Source organism: Mastomys coucha, unplaced genomic scaffold, assembly GCF_008632895.1.
Source record: "Mastomys coucha isolate ucsf_1 unplaced genomic scaffold, UCSF_Mcou_1 pScaffold7, whole genome shotgun sequence".
In the NCBI taxonomy this organism is placed as follows: Eukaryota; Metazoa; Chordata; class Mammalia; order Rodentia; family Muridae; genus Mastomys; species Mastomys coucha.
In genome coordinates, this window is record NW_022196913.1 from 47,716,734 (window position 1) to 47,734,156 (window position 17,423).

At 46.4% G+C, this 17,423-nt stretch overlaps 1 protein-coding gene across 2 annotated transcripts in view; it reads right to left on the reverse strand.

Moving 5' to 3' along the window:
* The window catches only part of Gfod1 (glucose-fructose oxidoreductase domain containing 1), a 105,233-nt gene extending 88,154 nt beyond the window's left edge, over window positions 1-17,079 (reverse strand). The window contains exon 1 of one of the 2 annotated variants that reach the window (XM_031358128.1): window positions 16,591-17,079. In XM_031358128.1, the coding sequence (XP_031213988.1) occupies window positions 16,591-16,843 (253 nt within the window). In that variant the 5' untranslated portion in view covers window positions 16,844-17,079. Of the gene's footprint in view, window positions 1-16,305; window positions 16,543-16,590 lie in introns of those variants that run through there. The other variant, XM_031358129.1, reaches the window with a different exon arrangement.
* Window positions 17,080-17,423: the final 344 nt, after the last annotated feature.

Sequence of the window (17,423 nt, forward strand, 5' to 3'; positions counted from 1 at the left end):
TTTTTGGACAGGATAAGGACAGATCAGCTCCTTCCAGCTGTGCTTGGGTTTGGGCCACACAGAGTTAGGGTTATAAATAGTCAGCCAGGAGCCTAGCTTCCTCCTCTAAAGTGAGAGTCAGGTATATACCACTCACAGAAACACCAGAGGCCCCTAGTGACTGATTCATTGCCTTGTGCTTTAGGAAGTCCGTCTTTTTCTTTGGCCAATGTTGGATTCCTTTTCCTGTGATAAACACGTGTGCGTTTGGGTTGCCCAGCTGTCTCTGGCTCAGAGGGCTACAGAATCAGAGGACTAGGGAGTCACATTCATCATCACCACCACCCCGCCCTACCCCCCTCTCCACCACCACCACCACCCCCCCAACCCTCCAATTTCTGGGCTCTGCTTTTTAGTATCTGGAGCACTGAGTCACACCCCTTGGCTTGTCTCTCCCAGGGAAAAAAATGTATTTTTCCCGTTATTTCTGTCCTAGTTAGGCTTCTACTGCTGTGATAAACTCCACAGAGAGGAAAGGGTTTGTTTAGCTTGTACTTCTGGATCACAATCCATCATTGAGGGAAGCCAAAGAAGAAACTCAAGCAGAGCAGGAACCTGGAGATAGGAACTGAAGAAGAGCCATGGAGGAATGCCACTGACTGGATTGCTCTCCATGGCTTGCCCAAGACCACCTGCCCATGGGTGGCACTACCCATAGGGAGCTGGGCCTTTCCACAACAGTCATTAATCAAGGAGTTCCACAAGCGAATATGACGGCGGCGTTTTCTGAACTGAGGCTCCCTCTTCCCGGAAGCTAACAAAGAGCTAAACAGGACAATGGCCATGTGTTTATAAAGTCAAGATCTAGAGAAATAATCCACACTCTTACTACTGTACAAACCATCATCAGGATTTAGACCTATCACCTACCAGGCCTTCATTACTCGGTTAAGGGTGTGTGTATGAGGGATTGGGGTGGGAGTGTATTAAACAAGGTTATTATCGTCAGATCCAAACAAAGCTCCATCTCCCCAAATTCCAAAAGGCAGAAGGAACAAATGGCTAGCTGTGGTGCCTCTTAGCATACCATATTACTGCTGGTCTCCAGACTCATCTGTGTCACAAACACCTGTTACCTAATACCAAAGTGACCAAGTCAGTTTATACCATCATCAATCGATACAAATATCTGTATCCTTTTTCTTTACCCATAATTATAAAGTTTCCATTTTTTTTTGCTGCAATCTTCCTAATGCAGAATTCCAATGGCTACATGTGGTATCTAATCAGTGCATTTTCCAAGTTAAATAGTGTTCCCCACCACAGATTCCTAAGTTTCTAGAGCTTTACTAATTATAAACAAGAGTTCACTGAACACTACTGGGTAGGCAGATGTCTTTGTTACTGCTATTTTATTTCCTTAGGAAAACTTCCTAGAAATCAGCTCTTCATTTTCCTCCTTGTTAGAGAAAGGCACGTGTCAACTGACAAACTAATCCCAGAGCACAGGAGACTCCTCTCAGGAGATGTGGGTTTGGTCCTGATGTGGTTGTTAGTGATTAGGTCTAAGAACATCGACAAGCTGCTCAACTCTTTAGAGACTTAGTTTCCCGAGGCATTGTTTAGGAGTCAGGTGTGACAGCGCCCCTCCCCCAACCCCCAGGACCTGCCCGAGGTATCTAACTGCCAGCAGGATTCTCTTTCCATTATTCCACAGGGCTTCCTGTGTAAGGCATCAGATCTCTTCTCTAGTCTCTCTCTTCTCTGCTTTTCAGATAGCTCTCCAGGAAAATGATTTAGTTAAAGCCCACTGTAGGATTTAAGCATGGATCTGCAATGGAGTGGTGTGCAAAGAAAGCCCAGTGGTGGGACTGGCTCCTCCTCCTCCTCCTCCTCTTCCGGTGTCTTCGCTGCTGCTTCCTTAATTCAGGTCAGCTATAGATTCCCACAAGCTTCCTTAAATCTGCAAGAGATGGCCACAGGGAACTAAGGTAATAATGAACATATCCAGGACTGCACTTGGGAACTTCCCGGAATTCAGCATGTGAGGATGGGAGTTGCCTGTGTCTCTTCACATCTGCCCCATAGCTATTATATTCTACCATGGCCCTTAGGGACAGTATAGCAGCACCAACCATATCCCTATTAAACTCAACAAACAGAACTACCATCCTTTTCCCCAGATCACCCCAGTACAGATGGAGGCAAACATCAAACGCTTTCTTTCTTTTTGTACTTTACACAAATGCTGGCCATTTAATTGGCCTTTTTTTTTTTTTTTTTTTTAAGGGGGACAGGGTTCAGTTCCCAACACCCATATCCTCAGCTCACAACTACCTATAACTCTAGCTCCAGGAGATTCAGTGTCCTCTTCTGGCCTCAACAGTCACCTGCCCATACCCATATGCACACATATACCCACCCAATTAAAAATAAAGAATAATTAAATCTAAAAAACGCCCACATGTCAAAGCCAGGAACCAGGAAATTCAATGCAGGTCTCCTTCAGACTTGAAGGAGCCAATATAATTTCACTGGAGACCAAGAGGCTGGAAAGAGCCAGGGTGGGCACTGGATACACATGATTCTGGAATCCTCCATGTCCCAGGCTGTAAATGGAGGCAGCTGCATTCAGTCAGGAAGGAGTGGCTAAATCTCACTTCCACAGACAAACATAGCATTGTGGTACCCATGAGCCTTAGGGGAAAAGCCAGGCTTTCTGTACTCTAGATGTGAATAGCCCTGCATATTAAATCAGACAAGTGCATCCCTTAGGGCTCCCACACTTGTCTCCCAGGACTCCTTGAGAGCAACATCATCATCATCGTGGGGTGTAAACAATTGTCCCTCGAAGGGGTGCTGGAGGAAACAGAAGCATTTGCAAACAATCCATGTGGTCTCCCTCCTCTGTCTGCATGGCTACTTCTCTTTTCTCCTCTGGCCCAGGCTCTAAGAAAAAGAGAGGAAACCAAGCAGAGGAACATCATCCTCCATCATCCAGCTATTCATATTCATGTAGGAGAGGAGCACAGTGCCCAGGAGCACCTCTAAAGAAAGAGCAATGCAAATCAAGTACTGGGTACTTGACCTCAATGGAGAGTCTCTCTGCAGACACTCAATTCTGTCACACGTATTCACACACTTTACACCTCCACCGTCACCATCACCCCTTCTCCTCCTCCTCTTCCTCCTCCTCCTCTACTGCCACCCCATCATCACCATTACCACCATCACTACCATCACCACCACATCATATCCTGCACACACAAGTTCTGACAAGCTGGGACACAACAGCCCATGTTCCCTAAGGAATGTTCACACCAATGGATATTGCTGCCACAGCATTAGCAGGACTCAAAGGTTGTGGGGCATTATAATCATCCCAGTAGTAATGACCCTTTTCTGTAGACAGTTAAGCCTCTCCCCTCAGATGATAATGGAGAAAGGAAGAATGTGGCTTTCTTTCCCTGGAATCTTCCAACATGCTGGCAGGGGGTAGTAATGATGTTACTGTGAAACCCACCTTTTTCTCAGGTCCCAGGACCTGGCTGACAAGTGTGCTTGCAAATTTTTGCAGGATCAGGGGGCCTGGCACTAGTCGGGCACACCTTTAATCCTCCAACTCAGGAGGCAGAGGCAGGAAGATCTCTAGTCTACAGATTCCAGGACAGCCAAGGTTACACAGAGAAACCCAGTCTCAAAACCACAAGAACCAAAACAACAACAAGAGGTCTGGAAATGAGCTAGGGAGATGACTAGCTACATTGATAAAACATTTGCTATGCAAGCCTAAGGACCCAAGTTTGATCCTCAGGACCTATGTAAACAGCCACATTATCATGGTGCACTTGGGATCCCATCACTGGGGAGATGGAGATGGGCAGATCTCTGGGGCTCACTGGCCAGCCAGCCTAGCCTGCTCAGAGTACCAGATCAACAGAGAGAGATGCCTCAAAACACAAAGTGAGCAGCACCAAATCTGAGCTCTGAGCTCTGCATGCATACTGGGGGTGGAGTCAGGCTGGTAGCTGCCCTCCTGCATGTGAAATCCCTTTGTTTCTTTGCTTCTAAGTCTACAGAAAGCTCAATCCACAAAGCTGGTACTCAGGGAGGAAGGAGGCATCTATTTTCACATTCATCTCCAATATCTCGAGATGAATTTAGGAAAGTTTTCATAGTACATTTCCTCCTGATTAATAATAGAGTCCTTACTAATACATTTCGAGGGCTGTGTTTAGACCTTGTGAAACCTACACTAATTAGTTCTGAGACACCAACACCCCAATGCGTACACTCTGTATCACCCCATCCCTTGGAGAAAGTGTAGCACACATGAGTGGATTAATCTTGTATGAAGGCAGAGCCCCAGTTGTCTCTTAAAGTTCCCACTTCTTAATCTTATTATGGAGATTAAATTTCAACATGATTCCCAGGAGACGAACCATAGCAAAGCTTGGCACAACAGCACAGGCCAGGCAGAGCCCCTCCACAGCACCCCCTCTCATCCCCACTTCCCACCCCAACCCTGCCCCACGTGGAGCATCGTCTTTAAATGTTTCAGGATGGATCCATTCTTGCAGGGCTTCTCACACTCAATAAGGCAGCCATTTGGGCTCCTCTCAATCTACTCTCTTCCAACACTCCTGATACCTGTGTCCCTTGCTGACCCCAAAGATCTGTCATGTGTTACTATCACTAATTGGGGCCTGAGGAGAGAGAATAACTTAAGGAGTACTGACAGAAGCTCACATATACATTTTAAAAAAATTTTTTGGACATTCTTTAAAATGTTGTGACTGACACATGAATGAATACTGAGAGACTATGGAGTGATAATTTGACACAGCTCTATACACGTGATGGTCAAATCAGGGTAATTAGCCTTTCCATTGCTTTAACTCTGATCCATTCTCAGGGTAGGGAACCTTCAAACTCCTCATTTCTGAGTATTTTGAAACACATAATGGACTGTTGAGAAAGCTGGACATTCTCATTGCACTGTGTCCTAGGCCCGTTACTAGAGCTCAGCATGCCTGGCGCAGAGCTGGGTGGTTCCTCAGGATGACTCTACCCATTGGGGCTGCCCTTTCTTAAGATGTGTGTGTGTGTGTGTGTGTGTGTGTGTGTGTGTGTGTGTGTATGTATGCTGTGTCACTGGGATGTCTAAAGTCACTGAGGAGTTGAAGATTATACTGGTCACTTTTGTTTTGTTTTGTTTTTGTTTTTTTCAAGACAGGGTTTCTCTGTATATCCCTGGCTGTCCTGGAACTCACTCTGTAGACCAGGCTGGCCTCGAACTCAGAAATCCACCTGCCTCTGCCTCCCAAGTGCTGGGATTAAAGGCGTGCGCCACCATCTCCTGGCTCTCTTTTTTTAAATGTATGCAAGTGTTTGTATGTATGTGTACCACATGTATTCAGTACTTGCAGGACCAGATGAAGGCATCAGAGACCCTGGAAGTAGAAATACAGATGGATTTGAGCTGCCTGGTAGGTGCTAGGTCCACTGAAAGAACAGTAAGCGGTCCTAACTGAAGGGCCATCTATCCAGACCCTCATGTATATAATCACTCATTTATTTAGAGACAGGGTCTCATTGTGTAAGCCTGCAGTTCTCAACTTGTGGATAGCAACCCCTTCTCTGGTCAAATGATCCTTACACGGGCATAGTCTAAGACTATCAGAAAACACAGATATTTACATTCCAATTCATAACACTAGTAAAATTACAGTTCTGAAGTAGCAATGAAAATAATTTTATGGTTGAGGGTCACAACAACAGGAGGAACTGTACTAAAGGGTCACAGCATTAGGAAGGTTGAGAACCACTGGTATAGACTAAGCAGACCCTCTTGCCTCAGCCTCCCAAATGCTAGAATTACAGCTGAACTCTACTGGGCCCAACTCACACTTTAAAAACAAAAACAAAAAACTTAAATCCCACCCTCTCTTCTTGATCCATTGTAAGCCCAAATTCATCCCAAGACCCAATAAGCTAGGCTCAGCCATCCACTCTCTACACTCCAATTAAAGATAAGCAGTAGTGAGAAGCGGAGAAGAAGGGGAGGAGGGCTAGGGGCTAGAGAGAGATAACTAGGTAAGAGTACTCGCTGCTCTTACAAAAGATTCAGTTCCCAGCACCCACATGGGAGTTCACAACACCACTACAGTTCTAGGAGATCCAGTGCCCTATTCTGGCTTCTGTGGGTACTAGATACACACTTAGTGTACATACATACATACATACATACACGCATACAAGTACACCTACATACACATAAAATAAAAATAAATAAGCCTTGAGAGAGAGAGAGAGAGAGAGAGAGAGAGAGAGAGAGAGAGAGAGAGAGGAGACCTATCCAATGTAGCCATATTGGGAAGAACAACAAGAGGTGCTAGAGTAACGTGTACCACACCCCACCCCACCCCTGCAAGTCCATCTTCCAGGTTCCGACAGGAGGTTTAGATTTAAATACAAGGTAGGAGGCATGTATAACTAAGCAGTGCTGGCTAAGGTGTGGCCATGCCCATCACTAGCATTGTCTGGCTCCAGTTTCTCTTGTAAGGCGGTCAGACAGGTTTTCACAGCTGGGTGAAATCTCTTCTTGAGAGACAAGTTCCCATTTTGGCTGGCACCAGACATCAGCTTTTTCCTTCTTCCAACAAGCATTCCTGGAGAAATTCTAATTCTTTGAGGACCATTGTTTGCGTACACTGACAGCTGAAGGTGTTAAGTCTTTAGATGATCCCTAGAGTACTTGCCTTGTATGTTCAAAGTCTTGGGCTTCATCCTCAGCACTGTATATACATATGTGTCCATGTGTATATGCATATATAAACATATATAATCTTATATTTAATAATAAAATTGGTCTTATAGAATCTCACATACATTGTTTCTTTTCATTGTTTTGTTATAGTCAATTAGAAAAGTGATGCAACAATGTACTTCAAAAAGTAAATAACAATGTAACATAAGAAATGTCTAGGGGCCAGAGAGAGGACTCAGGCTAGAAGCACTTGCTGCTCTGGCAGAGGACCTAGGTTTGATTTCAGCACCCACATGGAGGCTCACAACCATCCAAAACTCCAGTTCTAGGGGATCTAACTCCCTCTTCTGGCTTTTATGGGCACCATACTCACATGTTGCACATACATTTACACTGGCAAAACACTCCTACACATAAAATAAACAAATCTTTAAAAGTTAAAGAGACATCTACATTCCCACAAATACCAACCAAGTCTGTGTTCTCTACAAAGGAGTGTGGCTGAGCTAAGAATAAGCAGCCTTACTCCCTCTATACCTGTTACCCTCCAGCTGAGTGATCCTGGCAGCATTTTTGCTCTATCCAAACACTGAAGGTAACCATAGAAACGACAGCCAGGAGCCAGCAGCAGACAGAAGCAGAGACACCTGGGAAGAGGGGAGGGGCTGCTCTTTCCAGGTAGCTGAACCTGTAATGCATGTAGCAGGAAACTGCTGACAGAATTGTCTACCACACTGGAAACATCGGAGGCTGGCGTGAGAAGGGATGGGCAGGCAATATTGCTGACACACAGAGAAGTAAAACTAACTCTAGGAAAACACAGCCCAGATACCCAAGACCAGCTCTGGGCTTCCATGAGCTGTCCCACATCCCCATCACAAATGGTCAGTTTCAGGAGCACAGTGAGGACTCGCTTTCTGCTGTTCCCACATCCATGAAGCTGCTGTGGTGGTCCCTCAATATCTTCAGCCCTGGTTCTGTCATTCTAGAGGATACCAAAATCTTTGGGTGCTCAAACCCCTTTTGTAAAAGCAGTGTTCACACGGAGCCCACACACATTACATATGCATTAAATCCCAGCTAGCAGCAAGGACTGAAGAAACCATGGTTCTACTACATTGGCCAGGGGATGACAACACGAAAAGGTCTGTGTGTGTTAGGCACAGGTGCAGATTCTTTTTATGGAAAATTTCAACCTGTAATTTATTGATCGGAACATGTAGAATTCATAGACCATGAAGGCTGATTGTACTGAGTTTGCAGCAAAGACAAAATGAAAAACTTGGCTTAGATAATCTTCCCTTTTGAGGGAGTAAAAAAGGAAGGGAAGGAGGGAAGGAGGAGGGATGAGGGAGGGAGGGAAGAAAACATTTAAATGTTATTTTCTAAATCTGGCAGGAAATATGAAAAGCATTTCAAAAGCACCATTTGGGGCTTGGTAGAGTACTTACTTGCCTGGCATTGACAAAGACCCATGTGTTTTGTCCCCCCAGCATCTCATAAAACCAGGCATAGTAGTACATGTCTGTAATCCCAGTACAGGAGGGAGAGACAAGAGATCAGAAGCTCAAAATTACCTTTAGCTACATAGTGAGTTCAAGGCCAGCCTGGAATAAACAAGATGAGGTCTCTAAAAGAAATGCTTTTAATTGAAAAATAAAATAAGGGCCATTCAACAGAGGCATGGGTGGTGACTCACATCTGTAATCCCACCCAGTACCTAGGAGGCTGAAGCAGGGGGATTGCCCCAAGTTCAAGGCCAGCCTGGATTATAAGGTGAGACATTGTCCCAACTCCTACCCCTCCCCATGAAAAAGGTATCATATGTATAAAATAGCTAGAGAAACAATCACATGAGAGAGACAAGAAATGAATGTTTATTGATCCAATATATATAACAAGTGGGGACATCAGGCTTAGTTTTGACATAATCCTTCTCATTTTAACTGTCCCACGTGGTAGTATCCTTTGCTCCATTGCACTGGTGAGATAACCCAGGCTCAAGAACAATGGACACTGGGTGCAGCTGGAGAGAAGGCTCAGCAGCTAAAACTACTTACTATAAAAGCCTGGCATTGAAGGTAGAAGTAGAGAACCAACCCCCACCCTTGTCCACTGACCTCCTCACATTTGCTGTGACAAATGCACACCTGCACACAATAGCAATTTTGAAAGGGCTGGTGAAATGACCCAGTGAGTAAAAGTGCTCACAGAACAACCAAGAGACCCAAGTTCAATCCCCAGAACCCACTTAACGGTAGAAAGGGAGACCAGCTCTATAATTTTGTCCTCTGACCTCCACATATACACTATAATAACATTTTTTTTAACTTTTAGCAATAATTTTTTAAACAAACACTTCTCCCAAAGTCACACAGTAGTGGCCCACCAACCAGTTCCTGTAACTGGTTACCTTAGCTACACACACAGCACTTTGTATGACAACGATCCTTCCTAAGTTACAACTAGCAAGTATGTTACAATAGACCTGCACACTTTTTACTTCCTCTTTCATTGTCAGCCTCTTAGTTCAGGTAGCAAAATGCCCAACTTTATTTACTTTCTCCCTCCAATCTAAACCTCTATGGAATCATCCATTTCCAAAGCCCCACACATCCCACAATCAATCATTCGAGTGCACCCAATATCAGTTCAACCCAATGAGCCTGGTCACACTTCAGTCCTCCTAACCTTAAACAGAGCCATTTCTCCCATTTACATAATCCCCAAGAGCTTCCTCAATTCTACACCTAACTGGTAAACCAAAAATTATTTCCTGCTGTGCACAGGGGCAGGAACCCAGAGAACACAATCACTTCTTTTTTTTTTTTTTTTTTTTTGCAGTGTTAAGATAGGAAGAGATCCAAAAGAAACTCCAGGGGAAGAACTGGAAATGCAGGGTCTGCCAGAATTTCAGAATGCCTCCCCTCACGTCCAAGTCTGCCCTTGTCATTATCTGAAGCCCATATGATCCCTGGTGTGGCAACAATGGCCTGCGACCTGGTTCTCACCTCTGTCCCGGCAGCCTTCCTCAGTGCTAAAGCAAGCACAGCTGCCATGAAAGGGTGGGCTGCCCCAGGTCCTTAGCTAATGACGCCAAATGCCAAGCGAGTCGGGGCAAGTTTCCAAGTTAAGCGAAGATCAGAGGTCAAGGAAAGCCTCTAGTTTTACTCACTGCCCCAGGGTGAGTAAAAGCCTCTATTCCCATGGGTCTTCACAGCTACCTCCAAACACAGGGACAGGGAGCATGACAGCAAGTGGCACCCCATTTCACACAAGGTAGTAAGTATTTTTGGCACAGTTTACCAGCAAGGTGATTCCTCACGGAGGGAGACCCCCTCTGTTTCCAATGGCAGAGTGTTATCATAACTCCAGTGTCTAGCTGGCCCAGTATTACAACCAGAAGCTAGGTGGAAACTGTGCGTCTCCGATACCACACAGGAATGTGCATTTTAAAGGACTCTCCGGGTAATGCTAACACACCGTAAAGTTAGAAGGGGGTGCAGAATACCACACCTGGCACAGAAATGCTGGGTTAATGGATGTGTCTTGTCCCTAACCTGTGATTCCTGAGGTCACATGTCCACACAATGAAAAGGTCCCCCGCATTCACTGGTCACTCTGCAGGTATTTGCAGCCGACTGCTGGATGACTTGGTATCTGGCACTGTCTAGAGAGGGTAAAGAGGAGACACTAAAGCTCAGCCCTGGAAGAGCTGCCTTCCAACAGAGGGACAACTAGCAGCTATGAGACCCATCAGCTGTGAGAGTGGCACCAAGGACAGAAAGGAGACAAGAGACCCAGAAAGACCCAGAGCTGAAGAGGAACTTGGATGGAATGAGAGGTCCAGAAAAGTCACTTCCTCAAAATAACACTTGAACTGGATGGATCTGGAGAAAAAGAGTTAGCCATTCAAAGGGAGGAGAGAGAGCAGTCTAGACAACCATCCAGAGTCAGTGCAAAGAATCAGATAAGTGGCTGGGTAATTCCAGGAACACAACAGAGGCCTTGATCTTGGAGGGTGGTACATCCAAGAGAGAGCTCAAGCCAAAGACATAAGAGGCATGGTGGAGGCAGGACCACATGAAGCCAAGTACCTCCTAAGCATGGTTGTTAGTTCAACTTCCTTGGGACCCACAGAAATGCCATTTGCAGGTGATATTTATGTATAGACTCCTACCCATCCACCTTTCCCATGGTACAGAGAATAGACTGGGCCTAGGTAGGCAGACAGACAGCATTAGCTAAGGAGAGGGGACTGCCGTAGGAGGACAATGTGTTGGCAGGTTCTGACTGACCCAAGGCTAGCTGGGAAGTGATACTGTCCTGAGCTGCTAGCCACTCTAGACAAAACAGTGTGAACCAAACTGAACTCTAGGTATCCTCTAGGTATCTGTAGTCCAGGGCCTTGCAGGGAGCAGCTCTGAAGGAACCTGACCAAACACAGTGGGCCGGTGCCAGCTCATCTGGCAGTATCTACTACAAATGAAATGTGAATATACTCCCTGACCAGATCTCAGTTTATGCATTTATGCTACAAACACACTAGTGTGTACAAAACGGCAGTGCTTCAAGATGACTCATTCCATGTTTGTGTAAGACGGGAATCAACCAAAATGTCGAATAATAGGGGACAGTTCAAATATACTTTCATTTTACCAATACAGTGAGATCTTATATAGCACAAAACATGGCTAAGGATACAGTCACGTTCTAAATTTATGTATGTATGTTTAGGTGCAGTGTATATATTTGTATACAACAAATATATTATATATACATATATATATGTATATATATATATGCATTCAGTTATGCTTATCAGGAGGTAATTGGTCCCAGAATCCCCATAGGTACAAAGGCTCAGGGATGCTCAAGCCCTTTATGTAAAACAGCTGAGCATTTGTGTATAATCTACATTACTGTCCCAGCTTTTAACCTACCAGCCTAGAGTAGCTAATAGGATAGAATGCTGGATATGGTTGTTTTACTACACTGTTTAGGGAGTGATAACAAGAACAACATTTGTATTTGTTCAGCAGAGATACAATTTCTTCTCTTTGTTTTTCAAGTATCTTTGATTCATGGTTGGTTGAATACACAAATGTAGAACTCACAAATGTGGAGGGCCAACTGAATATGTAGCTGTATGATACACTGAAATTTTAATATAATATGAAATGCTTTTAATAGATAGTAGATGATAGATAGATAGATAGATAGATAGATAGACAGACAGATAGACAGATAGATATGCAAGCTTGCACTGTCAAATGATAGACACTGGATTTCCAGTAGCATGAATAAGATTTTACTAATCACCCAAAAGAAATGAAAATTCTTACAGGCAGCCTTGCCGTGGTAGCACATGCCTTTAATCCCAGTACTGGAGAGGCAGAGGCATACAAGGCCTGAGTTCAAGGGCAGCCTGGTGTACAGAGTGAGTTCTTTTTCTCTTTTTTAAAGATTTATTTATTTTATTTATATAAGTACACTGTAGCTGTCTTCAGACACACCAGAAGAGGGCATCAGATCCCATTACAAATGGTTGTGAGTCACCAGGTGGTTGCTGGGAATTGAACTCAGGACCTCTGGAAGAGCAGTCAGTGTTCTTAACCTCTGAGCCATCTCTCTAGCCCCATCGTGAGTTCTTACATGTCTATTTACTACTGTATCCAGAAAAATCTTGATAGATGGCATTGAAAAAGGTAGTAAGGTTGATAACCTCAGAATAGGGTACACTGACTCTATATAGTTTGAAATTTGTGCCATGTAAATATATAACCTATTCAAGCTAACTGAATGCAATTTTAAACGAACACATTCAAATTAGTTCTAGAAAGTACAAAGGTTCATGGTACTGAGAGCCTCAAAGGGTACACAAAGGAGGGGGTGGAGGTGAGAAGCAGAAGTAGGAGAATCAGGAGGTGCTGACAGATGATCAGTCTGGAAGGCTGCACAATTCTCAACCCAACTACAGGGACAGTGGTGCTCCTGACAGAAGCTTCAACTTAAGATCCAAGAGTCTCTCCTACACACCCCGCTGGTATGTTAATTATAACTCATGGAGTGTGTGTGTGTGTGTGTGTGTGTGTCTGTGTCTGTGTCTGTGTCTGTGCATGTGTACACTTGCGTCTGTGTGTATGCACACTCACACATGCACATACATACTCATGCTACAGTGGAGAGAGAGAGAGAGAGAATCAGAGGGCAATCCATGAAATCAGCTCTCTCATTCCAACTCCTTGTAGGTTCCAAGGATCAAACTCAGTTCTCTAGGCTTGCATGGCAAGCATCTCTACCCACTGGGCCATCTCGATGGATTCTTGAATACCTTGCAGGACACGAGGCTGGCCAGGCTCCTTAGAGGCCAGTTCTTGCTTATTGTGCCATCAGGCTAAAAGCAAAGCAATGGGGACAGTGTCTCTGGTTCGCTGTTATAACCTGAGTCACAATGAAGGATGAACCCACTGGGGTGAGCCAGGACCCAGAAAGGGTAACAAAGACAGAAAGATTCAGGAGATGGCACTGATATTATGAGGGAACCAATTCCAAGGGTAGGATAGAAAACAACACAGGACACACACACACACACACACACACACACACACACACACACAGAGTTATCTCTAAGAGAAGGAAAGGAAATGTGGAAATGGAGCAGGCTTAGGAGGTAGCAGCAGAAGGAACTGGAGAGGCTGCTGCTGGTCTCTAGCTGTGTGGTCATGGGTAGCTGAAACTCTGCTCTCTGAATCTTGGTACCTTCATTTGTAGAATCAGCCAGATGTCTACCTTGGATACTTGTCTTCATCACATTAAAATGCTTTATACCCAACTGACTTTATACCACACTGACTGGCCCATAATAGGTTCTCGGTTATAAGCAGCCCTAAATGTCATACAAACTGTGTATGACAGAAATATCTCCATAGCAGAAAAGCCACTGAGGCAGTGGAACTGGCCTGAAAAGAATGTAGTCTAAAGAAACACCCTTCACTTTGTCTACCAGACTATTAAAACAATGGACCCCCCAAAAACTGGAATCCCCACCTCCACTCCACCCCAACTCCCCAGGAATCTCATGCTGAGAGAAGAGAAAGCTTAAAGCTTGGGTCAGCCAGAGGGGAAGCTTTTCTCCAGGAAAGTGATTTGCAATTTGCCAACCCACCTGGCAGAAGGGTGGAGCCAAAACAAGGAAGGATGGCCTGTACCTGAGCAGGAACCTCTCAGCCATGCATAATTCTGAGCCTCTATTTAAACCTTTATTGCAAGGTCTCAATTGAAGACATTAAAAACAGACTTGGGGGGTTCCCGGGCCCTGTTTGTCTCTCTTCTCAAGGTTGAGTGAGTCTCCTTGAAAGCTATTAATGATCTGTCCGTTTTAATGGGCATATGGCCGTACCTGGCTTGCTGAAGCCTACAGATTGTGACCCAAAGTCTGGTAGCAGTAGGACTTTGAAGGAAGTTTCTGGAAATCAAAGGAAGATGTATACAATGCCACTGGCTCAATTTCACTTATCGGGTGTCTTCTCCTTATCAGGTCACGATGTGGACTGAGCCACAGGTCGCTTGCTGACAGTGGAGAAAGAAAGATGCTTCCCCAGGGCTCATTAAAGGGATGGCTCTCTTCAGTCCCAGGTAAATGCTAATATGTGCAAACCTCCAACAGCCAAGGCCAGCCTGATAACTGTTTGGGGTTTTCCACTTCCTGTGTTATGTGTGCAGAACCTCTTAACCATGATTGTGAAGTCAGTCAGGAGTTAAGTCAGAAAGAAGCCTCCTAAGTGAGCAGTGAAGTCTTAACCCCCGTGCAACCATTTCTAAATTCAGTCCGGTGCCTCTGCATTGTTCCATAATCATGGACCACCTTGAATCACTGGCAAACAAACTCAAAAGGTAAAGAAGAAGGCCTCCAGCCCATCGTGAAAGGATGAGTCCTGGGCTACCCCTTGTCCCACTTAGTAAACTCGGGTAATGGAGCCTCCCATGCTTCCCTCTGAAGAGGAACGCACATCAGCCCTGTCAGTACAAAACAAGAGCTTACATGGATTCTTTTCTCCAGTGCCGAGGGTTGAAACCAGATGCCTGTGCATGCCAGACAGGTGTTCTACCATGGTGCCACACCCCAAGTCCTCACACAGACATCATCATCACCATCACCATCACCATCACCCCATCACCATCACCTTCATCACAGAAGTATCCAGAAAAGTATAACAATGGTCCACATCCCTAAACACTTTGGTGGCCCAAAGAATGGGTGAGATAAAGCCTGAAGGTGTAGCTCAGTTAGTGAAATACTTGCCTAGCAGGCAAGAAGCCATGGGTCTGAACCCCCAGAACCAAATAAACTAGGTATGGAATCTCAGCACTCAGGAAGTAGTCAGGAGGATCAGAAGTTCAAGGTCATCCTCAGCTAAACAGGGAGCTGGAGGTCAGCCTAGGATACGTGAGACCCCGCCTCAAACAACAATGATAGTAAGTACCAGAGACCATCAGAGCATTCTTGTTCTGTAATTGGCACTCCTCTATTCCGGGGTTGCTCCATGGGTCTGCCCTGTAGAGATGCCACCAGAGAGGGGAGGAGAATGCTCCAACAAGCTTTTAAATAGGACCAGAACTGAACCTCTGGCATAGATGGGGCTCAGGAGGAACGCCTGTGACAGAAATTGCCCTAATAGGCTTTATACTATAGCTTGTTTATCACTTGACACACAAATCCAATGTAAATAACCAGTATAAGCCAGCCGTGAGACAGAAAAGAAACATTGTCCAGAAGTCAATAGAACTCACTCAGTTCAAAGCTAAAGAAACCAGGCTCCAAAAGCCAGAAGCTTAAAGGAAAGACAGGTAGCCCCCACTTTAGAATTTCTCCAACCTCTTTTTTCCCTACTCCAGTAACCCTGACTTCCAAGGGTGGATATAAAACATCTGGGAATAAGTGAGCGGGGTTGTTGTAGGTATGCAAGAGAACTGCTGATGGGCAGACTTGCTCAAGACATTGGTTTGAGCACAGAAGAACCCCCAGCCCGCTTGTAAACACAATGTGTCTCGGGAATGTTCCTGAGGCAAAATAAGGAGGTGTCGTCGCACATTTCCAAAGGAAACAGCTGCGTCTGGCCTTTTCCCACACACAAAGCATCCTGGCCTCTGAAACCACAGTTCCCATCTCCTAAGAACACAAGGTATATGATTCTCAACTGGAGTAGAAACCTACTCCTGGAAGACTGTACGCAAAGGTTAAATAACAATCTTTACTAACCTCTGACACATCTGAGAGTGTTCTGATAGACCCGCCCACTCTCACTTGCTTCCTTCCAGAGCAGAAGAGATAATTCCAGCCAGCTGTCACGTCTCTAATCTCACACTAAACTCACTTACAGTGGAGGGAACCAAAACGACACAAACTGGGTGCCACAGCTGCTCACAACAGGTACACCCAGGAAAAACCCTGCCACGTGTGCGGCCCTTTATTCAAGGGTTCCTGGCCACGCGCTCTCCTCTTCCAGACGCACGCGCACCAACACACCAGAGCACTAACACATACAGCTGGGTACCGAGTTTCTCTCCCGGAACAGCAACCCGTCTTCTGCATAGGACCCATTCGGTTCCTATACCTAGAACTCGAGTCTATTCCAGCCTCCGTACCACACACGTGGGGATGCGCTTCCAGCTGGTACCAGAAGCGAAGCGTGGAGGGTGCGGGAAAGCCACTGGCTGGGAAGGGGAAAGCTGGGAGAAACAGGCTTGGGTCTGGGATTCCTGGAGTATCTCCAATTAGAAAGGGAAGCGAAGCGAAGAACTGAGCTAAAGAAGAGAGGGCTGGGGGAGGGGTCGCTCACCCAGGGTTTTGACAGCGATCTGCCTAGTGAGCGGCGGCGGCAGATTGATGCACACCAAATCCACATCCTGGTGCAGCAGCACCTCGTCGATGCGGCTGGTGTAGAAAGGAACGCTCATCTCCTTGGCCAGCTCCTCGGCTTCTTCCTGCGTGCGGCCCCACAGCGCCTTCACCGCGAAGCCCTCATCTTTCAGCAGCGGGATGATGACTCGGGCCGTGAGGCTGGTGCCGAACACGCCCACCCCGGGAAGCATGGCTGCTCAGGTCCGCTCGAGCTCCCGAGATCTCCAGTCGAACACCGGCGCGCACGCCTCTCCGGCCAGTCCCGCAGTCCCCGGCTCCTGCAGCGGATCTCGCTGCGCTGCGCCAGCCGCCGAGCCCCGGGCAAGGCGCCCGCGTGAGGCGGCGTGACAGCGCACGGAACCACACACCCTGCAAGCTCCGGGAGCCTCAGAGCCGTGACTGCTGCAGTGCCCACCACTCGGGGCTCGTGTCCTTCCCAGAGACAGCGGCAGGGACTTCGCCAGGACGCACGAGGCTCCGAAGCCCCGTGGAGTTCGGGTTCAGATAGCGCTCCCGCGGCAGCGCCGGCCGGCTCCGCGCGCCCCGCCGAGGCCGCTCCATGGCCGGTTCATCCCAGCAGAATCTCTCTCCCGGGTGGCGCTCCCGCTTCACCACCCTCTCTGGGTTGCGGATCTCCTTTTTCCCCAGGTCCTTGGTAACGAATGGAACCCAGAGGCCACACGGAGGCCGACTAAGGATGAGGCTCGTAGTGTACCAGGAGCGGATCGCGAGCAGCAGCACCGCAGCGGCGGCCACCACCCGGCGCCAGGC